We start from the raw sequence: 8,762 nt of genomic DNA, 5'->3' as shown, positions 1-8,762 counted from the left end.
CTTTTGATGCAGCCCAGGATATGGTTGCTTTCTGCGCTGTAAGCACACACTGAAGCCAGCTCATGTGCATTTTCTCATCAATCAACACCCCCAAGTCCTTCTCCACAGGGCTGCTCTGAATCTCTTCTCTGCCCAACCTGTAGCTGTTCCTGGGATTGCTCTGACCCAGGTGTAGGACCTTGCACTTGGCATGGTTAAGCTTCATAATGTTGGCATCAGCCCACCTCATAAGTGTGTCAAGGTCCCTCTGGATGGCATTCCTTCCCTCCAGCATATCAACCAAACCACACAGCTTGGTGTCATTGGCAAAAAAAAAATGCAGCCTAATCATTGCTTTTTTGTAACTGAAAAACAGAAAAGGCAAGGGAAAATATTTGCTTTAGAAATTTTTCTCTTTCACTTTAAGACACACTAAACTGAATCGTGCGCCTGCAGCTCTACACGTGGTCTTTTTGAGACCTCTTGACTAGTCTGGCTGTGAACATCATGACACATGCCAGTTATCCTGCCATAACAAGACTCCATATGACATGGGCGAAACATGGGGCTCAGGGCACCCCAAGGGGACTCAAGTGACCAGGTGAGAACAGGCCTTGTGCCCCTCACAGGAATACCCTCATGGAATGTCCCTCATGGAATGAGTGGTGGGTTACCATGGTGCCCTTTGTGACATGCTCTTCGTGTTCCATCGTGGTGCCCTTAGTGACATTCTCTTCCTGGTCCATCGTGGTGCCCTTTGTGACGTGCCCTGTGTGCCCTTGGTAACCCCCCAGGCCTCACACCCCTTATGCCAGTGTCCGGCAGGACAGTGACGGGACAGAGCGGGAGCGCAAGGCTGGTGCAGACCCCCGAGCGCAGCCCACGTTGTTCCCTGCTGCCCCAGCAGCTCCGCAGTGCTGAGACACTTCTTGGAACATTCTTCATTCCCCACACTATACCTTTGTCTGTTGAGGATGTTGGAGGCACACGCTGCATCCATACAGATCATCCAGACTTTTCTGAACAGCTCAGTGAAGGTAATTGCAGCCATTTCCAGGATAGCAGTGCCTGTGTGTCCTGATGGGGCCACCAGCTCTCCTGCCAGGGCTGCTGGGGGCTGCTGGCTGGGCAGGGATGCTCCCCCGGATTCCTGCACAGCACTGTAGCCCCAGTGCTCCAGTCCTGCTGGCTCCTCACACTGCCCGTTTCTATCTCTGCTCCCTGGCTGCCCAGGAGGAGGCTGAGAAGATGCAGTTCCTGCAGACCGTCTCCACCGTGAGCAAGGATTCCAGAGATAAGGGCTTCTCAGAGGAACTGAGGGAGTTCTACGACCAGTTTCAGGTGGCAAAGAACATCGAGGTGAGGGGACACCCGGCTGCTCTGAGGATGGGGACAAGTTGGCAGGTGCCGGCACACTGTGAAGATACACAGGGCCCATGCAGGGGGAGGGCAGGGACCAGCGTGCATGGACAGACACTGAGCGGCCTGAGGGTGTCATTGAGCAGCCCTGCAGCAGGGCCATGCTGGGAGCCAGTGCTGGGCTGGGGGCAGAGCGTCTCTGCCAGCCCTGCCGCCTGGTGCTGGCACTGGATGCTGGCGGCCACCAGGTCCCATCCCGGTTGTGTTCTGCAGGCGCTGGTGGAAGAGGAGCCCATGGACTACTTGCACACGGCCGTGCGGCAGCAAGCCATGCTTGCCCTCGCTGATATGAGGTATGTGCCCAGCCCCTGGTTTGGCTGATGCCTCTGCACAGTCTGTGGCCCTGGGCCTGCCCATGGGCATCTCCCATCCAAGCAGAGTCCAGTGGTGTCCTCAGGGGGTTGCTCTTTGCCTTGCTCGAGGCTTGTGGAGAGATGGAGGGGAGAGCAGAGGGATCTTGCAGGTCCCCTCCACGTCTCAGCTGCTTCTGAAAGTGGGAGGCAGGAGGCTTCCCCTGCCAGGGCTGTCCTTTGGCCTGGGCCATGTCCAGGAGGGAGGAGGTGCCTCCCAGCAGTGCTGCCCTCACACCAGGGCTCCATCCCTCTTGGGGGTCTCTGCTCCAGAGGTCTGTGTCCACCTGCCCAAGGCACGGAGGGAGCTCTCCCTGCGCCCGTGTCTCACAGGTCCCTCTCTCTCTCTTTTCAGCGATGCGGAGATGGTCCTGGAAAGCCAGAAGAAAAGCCTTTTAGAGGCCTGTTTCAGGAGTGTCTTCTCGCTTCCTCCTAAAACAGACATGCAAGGCCTAGACTATTTGCTCTACTTACATGTAAGTGCTTTTTTGCTGTCAGGAGCACTCAGAGCTGCTCCCTGGCTGCCACGTGCTGAGACACAGCCAGGGATCCAAGGCACAGCAGGGCATCAGCTTCGCTTTCCCACCCTTGTCCCTTCATCTCCTTCCCCTGGGCCTCACCATGTCCAGTGCCTCTGGACTGGCTCCTCTGCCCACAGCAGCTTGTCTGCCCCAAGGCCTCTCTTGGACACCAGAGTGTCCTCCCCTGGTGTGGGGAGTTAGATCTGTCCCCAGGGAGAGAGGGACTGCAGAAAGACTGACACGACCTCTCTTCTTGCAGACCCTGGATGCCATGGACATCCTGCTGAAGAGCTTGGTGCTCACCTCCCCTGGCTGCGAGGACCTGAAGATTATCTTGCATGTACGGCACTGGCAGAGAGCGGGGTTCACAGGGGCACAGACCTGTGTTTTTGGGGAGGGCACAGAAAGAAGCAGACTCTACCCTGGGGTGGCATCTGCCTCTCTTGAGGGCCACAAAGTCTGCATGGGTCCAGCTGGGACTTGAGCAGTGCTGCTGCTGCTGCTGCGGGCACAGGCACCAGTTCCCAGGGCACAGCAGCACTTTCTCTCCTTCCAGATGCTGCTGCCTTTTATCGACACTAAGAACACAGCTGCATGCGAAAGGGCAGTGGTGATGATTGGGAAGCTGGCCGATTTGATGGGCAGCTCTTCCTTAGTGCAGGTAAGGAGGCAGGCAGCCTTCAGCCAGGCTGTCTCCCATTCCCTGCCCCCCGTGGGCAGCAGCCTGCAGCTCAAGATGCCTGAAGCATTCAGAACAGCTCTGTGCTGGGTGAAGGTCTCGGCTTCTTTCTTTTTCCCATGGTCTTCCCTCCCCAGCCCCCTTTCTGCCAGGAGCCATCTCAGTCCCCAGTCCTGTGCAGGACAGCACTGCCCAAGGAGCATGGCAGGAGGCCAGGCCTGGCAGCTCTCCCTGCCCTGCTGCCCCAGCTCACTGCTTTGGGAGGGCCCCGCACAGCTCTGACCTGCCAGGATCCTTCCCCGGGCCAGACTTGGGTTCAGGGCTTTTGTCACAGCTGCTGCCTCTCAGCTCTTCTACCTGTCCTGCCTCCCTTCCCAGGTCCAGAGCCTGCTTGCAGATGACAAAAGCTCTTCCCATGACAACATTATCTGTGGTCCCCTCCTGGGAAAGCTGCTGGGACATCTCATTGTTTGCTGGACTAGCAAGATCTGGGAGATCCGGCATGAGGCTTTGGATGCTCTTCATTACCTCTTCAGATTCCTCCAGCGGCAAAAACGTAAGATAAGCTGTTCTGGGCTGTGTACCTCCACACACAGGCATCTCCTCGCAGTCCTGCTTGTTTCCCCGAGCATTGCAGTGGATTCTTTTTGTACTTGCTGGAGGCTGTCCAGGAAAGCCTGCCCTCTTCCCTCACTTCCTTTGCTCCTCACAGCTGCTTTCCCACAGCATCCCAACTATCATTTTGATGCAGAAGCTGAATGCTCACCACAAGTCCAGCACTGTGCTGCTCTCCTTCCCACTCTTCTCAGGACCTCTCAGAACCCAGCTGTTCTATGGTCCCCATAGCCAAAGCTGTCATTGATGCTAATCAATGCTGTGTCCTAATGACTCTTCTGTGATCCCCTCTTGTTTAGGCATGACATCACCAAAGGATGGTCTACAGCATCCCCAGTGTGGAGGCGAAACGGAAGCTGGGAAACCCTCCTGGCTTTCCGCGTGCAGTGCCAGGAGCATTGTAAAGGTAATGAGCTTCTCCCCTGCTGGGCCTTGTCCAGGGCATCAGCAGGAGACTGGTGTGAGCAAGGAAGTCCAGAAGCAGCGGGTTTGGCATGGTCTCACTGTCCCTGCTGAGAGGGTTGCTGCTGCTCTGGAGCAGGGACTCCAGAGAGCTGCACGCCGGTGGTCCCAGCAGCAGCTCCAGGTCTCCTGGCCACCGGGAAGGCCTGCTTCTCTGTAGGGCCAGCACACCGTGCCCACAGCCCCAACCCTCCTCCCTCACCCTGGGCCCTTCTCTTCTCATCCTCCACCCCACAGTGACTGCAGCCCCTGCTGCCAGCTTTCCTGTGGGTACGCTCGCCAGAGCTTGTTCGAGCTGCTCAGCTGAGCAGCACTATCAGGGCACTCGGTGTGAGACGTCTTCCTTGCCTTCCTTCCTCCCGCAGGCATTTGAGGAATACCTCCAGCCTGCTGCGAAGATGGTCATTGTTCTCAAGACCATTGAAGCCATGAGAGACTCACACATATGTGATAGGGAGGAACTGATCAGCATTGTGGATTTGATCACGATGGAACGTGCCTCCTGGCTGACAGAGGTAAGCAGCCTGTGGCTGCCCTGCCCTTGAGCCCTTTCAGGAACTGTTCCTCCCTACATGGGGCTTTCCCTCGCCCGGGTGCCTCATTCACCTTGAAGCCATTTCATGGCAGCAGAGTAGGATGGGAAGGGCGGCCATTTCAGTGGCAGCTGAGGAAATGGCTGCAGCCTGGTGGCCCACCACCCTCACTTGTGTGCCCTCCAGGTGTCAGCTGTCGTTAGCTGCATCTATTACAACCTGGAGCACATCTACACACCAGCAGCCTGGCACAGCCTGGGCATGTTGCTTCTAAAGATGGCAGAGCTGTGGCCAGCGGATGTGACCCTGAGACTTGTGGATCTCGCTCCATCATGTGACAGGTACTGACCCCCACAGCCCTTGTGGGTTTGTTCCATGTGGGGAGAGGGGCCTGGAGGCCCACAGAAAATTACAGGGCACCCCTGAGGAGCAGGGCCCTGCACCCCACCACTCTCTCCAGCCCTCCTGGGTCGGCCAGGCCTGCAACAGCCAAAGCTGGCCAAGCCAGATCCGAGTCCCTGCATGAGGTTCCTCCCTACCCCATGGGGAACACTATCTCAGCCCCCTCCTGTCTGCCCAGGCTGGGACGCAGGCACTCCCAAGCAAGGGGTCAGGAAGGGCCAGGGCTGCAGGACAGCCTAGCTGCTGCAGGACTGGCCCAGGCACCGTGTGGTGGCCGAGGTGGCCCTGCTGACAAGAGCGCTCTGCGTCTGCAGTATTGCTGTGACCATGTGGGAAGTGCTGTTCTCCGATCCCCTCATCTTGGAGAACGTCCTGAGGCAGCTGAACACGAGGTTCCAGCACGTGAGTGTGCGATGGAGATTCAGCTCCCAGAAAGTGGAGGCCTGCATCCAGCTCTTGGCTGTGAGTAACCAGCCCAGTCTTTGCTCATGCTCAGGGCTGTGCCTGCCTCTCCAGGAAAAGAGGCACGGCCCTGTCCCCTGCCACCTGCCCCAAACGATCACCTCCTCTGTGATACAGAGGAGGACACAGCCCTTTACGTCCAGCCCAGCACCAGGTTCCCCTGTGCAGCCACGCAGGGCCACGCTGTCTGTGTGCGGGTTCACAAAGCCCCTGTATGCCCAGGTAGTGCTCTGCTTGCACGGGCAGAGCCGGCACAGAGAAGCGTGTGGTGTGTCCCACAAGCACTGAGTGTCCCCCAGGACGGGCTCTCTGTCCCCAGTGCCCTTGCCCTGAGCTGCCAGTGGGACCCAGGTGCTGTCCTATGCAGAGAGCCCTGCATGCTCTCTCTCACTGCTGTCTTTGTTTCAGCTGCTGGCCTCCAGCCATGTGACACCAAGAATGTTTGCTGGGGTGTACAGGCTCCGGGAGCCGCTGGTGCCTCCAAGGCTGCTCTCACTGCTGCTCCAAGGCCTCATCACACTATCACAGTCACCTGACATGGTGAGCAGGGCATAGGCAAGTGAAGCTGTGCTGGCCACCTGGGGCTGGGCAGTGGCGAACACAGTGGCTTGACCTGGGCTGGGAGTCGGGAGCTGGGGTGACGGCTCCAAGTGCCCTCAAAGTCCCCTCACGTGCCCCAGTCCCCTCAGTGCACCCACGGGCAAGGCCTGCCAGGAGGCTGCTGAAAGAATTCCTGTGCCACTGCCCATGCAGCCCAATGGGAGGCTGGTGCTTAATGGCCAGAGCATTCTGGCCTGGGTGGTTTTTCACCACAAGAAAGAAATTCTGTGCTTCTTACAGGCAGAGAAAATACTGATCATGCTGCCGGACTTGATGAAGACCCTGCAGAGTACCTACAGAGACAAGATGAGGGCCCTGGTCGTATTCAGAAACGTGACAGATCATTTGAAGAAGAAGGCCAGCTCCATCGTCCTGGACCTGGCCGAGATGCTCGTTCCACTCTTTGATGATGTAAGACTGTGGTGGAGACCTGAGTTCCACTGATGGGCCCTTTGCAAGAACAACTGCTGGCAGCACAGTCTGGCGGCAGCGCTTACCCACAACTATGCCCCTCCTCATGCCCCTGTGCTCTTGTGGGGATGGCTTCTGGTCTCTGCAGCCCCAGCCCAGCTTCTCCCTGACAGGCTGATGGCTCTGGGAGACCTGAGGCTCCTCCACTCAGCCACGCTCAGGCTCAGAGAGCAGCTGTTACTGAAGTCCTCCTGTCCTCCTCCCTACCAGGAGTGCAGCCACATACAAGAGCTCTCCATCTGCCTCTTCAAAGATATAATACAGTTGGTGGACTGGAAGGACAAGCGGAAGATGCAGAAGAAGGTGCAGACGAGCCTGGTCCCACTCATGTTGCACATGAGTGACGAGATTGAGAGCGTGGCCCAGGTACAGACTCCAAACCTAACCAGTGGTGCGGGGCAGGGCGTGCTGAGCCTGCAGGAGCAGCTGACACGGGCATTTCCCACACCTGCCCTACGTGGTCCAGCAGGGCTCAGTAGCAGTCCGTGGCCATCGAGGCCTGAAGGGCAGAGTCCGCAGGGGCTTCCCAGCTGCCCTGCAAGTTCTGGGGGCCAGGCCATTGGGTCCCAAGCCCTGTACACAATCCCCAATCCTTCTCCCCCTCTGCAGGCCTCTAAGGAAGCCCTCTCTGCAGCTGCAAAGGTCCTCAAATGGAATTGGCTCAGTCACCACCTGCAGACATCGGAGAGATGGAGAACTATGGAGTGCTTGGTGAGGACAAGTCCCAGGCTGGACACGAGGTTCTCCTCCCACCTCCTCACCCTCGGGATGTTGCAGGAGGTCCATCTGGGCCCTGGCAGTGGCACAGGGAGCTCTCAGGAGCTCCAGACCCTGCTCTGCCTGTGGCTGTCTCTCAACCTCAGCCCCACAGGGCTCCTGGCTGGGAGACGAACATGGCCAGAGAAACAAGGGGAGGTGTGGGGTGCTGGTAGGAGGGACTGACCCAGGCGGCTGGGGAAGGTCTGTGTCAGCCCCTGTGCCTTTTGTGCTCTTTCCAGCTGGAGCAGGAGCCCAGCAGGGCTGAGGAGTATACGCGTCAGAGCCTGCTTTACCTGCAGCACTCTCAGGTCAGCGTGAGACTGGCCGCCCTGAGGTTCATCGGTAAGCCGCAGCCCCTGGGGTCCCTCTTTTGGCAGCCTGGCCCCAGTCCCATCTGCTGCAGTGGCAGCGAGGAGCAGCCCTGTGGCTGTCAGAGCATCGGCTGCCCCGTGCAGGGCCTGTGCAGCCAGAGGCTCCGTGCTTCCCCCTCCAACCCCTGCCCTCGCAGCGGGGCTCAGTGGCACCTTGCTCAGTGCCACCTCCCCCTGGGTCCTGTCCTTCCCTGGGGTCACCCTGCTGAGGGAAGGAAGGTGCAGCCAAACCGACAGAGGTGAGGCCATGCTGCCAGGAGCGTGCTGGGCAGCAGCATGTCTGACAGAGCTCTCTGCACAGGGCTGGCTGCTCGGTGCCTGAAGGACAACAGCCCAGACACACTCCTGGAGGTCTGTGAAGGTAGGCAGGGACAGAGCTGTGTGTGCTGGGGCTGGTGGGTCAGGGGACAGAGCCTGGGCAGTGTGCTGCTATGCCCTGTCCTGCTCCAGGGAACATCTCGGGGCATTTGGTGCATTCCTGAGCAGCAGCTTCCAGGTGATGCGTTTGCCCTGCCTGCACTTCCTGACCAGGGAAAGCGATGGCTGGGGCTGGCATGGTCTGGAAGGGATGCCTGCTGGTCTCTGCAGATTGGTGGGTTTCAGCTCCGCTCTCTTTCCTTCTGTTGCAGCCCTCCATCCTTTGGGAAGAGAAAAGGAACCCCAGGTCTCGTCCCTGGCATGGCAGACATTACACATCGTCAACTGTTTAAGGAGGCAGCAAAGACAAGGATGGATCCAGCGGGTGCTGTGCTGCTGGCTCTGAAAAGCCAGGCGGCAGCTAAGCCCTGCTTAAGAAAACGTGTCTTTTTGATTAAAGGTCTAACCACAATTCCAAGGCCATGGTGTCCTTCACACACAGTGGGGAAAGGCCAGTCAGGAACCACCGGGCAGCGATGGTGCCCCGGCCACTGCTGCCAAGAGTGCACAAAAGTCAGGGCCTCACATCCACAGTTTCTCTGGGCATTCTGTTCCAGTGCCTCACACCCTCCCCCAATGCAGGCACCCCCTTCAGCCACCATCTGAGCGAAGGCACTGGCCAGCACCAACATAGATGGTGCAGGTATCCCTGCTGGAGCTGCAGCCTTTGCTCTCTCATAAGTGCCCACCTTTCTTCCTTGAGAGTTAGGTGGCCCTGACTT

At 58.4% G+C, this 8,762-nt stretch overlaps 1 protein-coding gene across 1 annotated transcript; it reads left to right on the top strand.

The window, feature by feature from the left end:
* Positions 1–3,758: 3,758 nt before the first annotated feature.
* Positions 3,759–8,386, top strand: LOC115945740 (maestro heat-like repeat-containing protein family member 1). Its single transcript, XM_034064465.1, has 10 exons — positions 3,759–3,969; positions 4,391–4,540; positions 4,745–4,899; positions 5,275–5,422; positions 5,831–5,962; positions 6,263–6,433; positions 6,704–6,859; positions 7,103–7,204; positions 7,492–7,594; positions 8,253–8,386. The coding sequence occupies exons 1-10, from the start codon at positions 3,820–3,822 to the stop codon at positions 8,384–8,386; spliced, it is 1,401 nt and encodes a 466-aa protein (XP_033920356.1). The 5' UTR covers positions 3,759–3,819.
* Positions 8,387–8,762: the final 376 nt, after the last annotated feature.

The sequence above is a fragment of the Melopsittacus undulatus genome, chromosome 7 (genome assembly GCF_012275295.1).
Source record: "Melopsittacus undulatus isolate bMelUnd1 chromosome 7, bMelUnd1.mat.Z, whole genome shotgun sequence".
Classification (NCBI taxonomy): domain Eukaryota; kingdom Metazoa; phylum Chordata; class Aves; order Psittaciformes; family Psittaculidae; genus Melopsittacus; species Melopsittacus undulatus.
The sequence above is the reverse complement of the archived record's forward strand: the minus strand, read 5'-3'. Positions and strand labels throughout refer to the sequence as shown.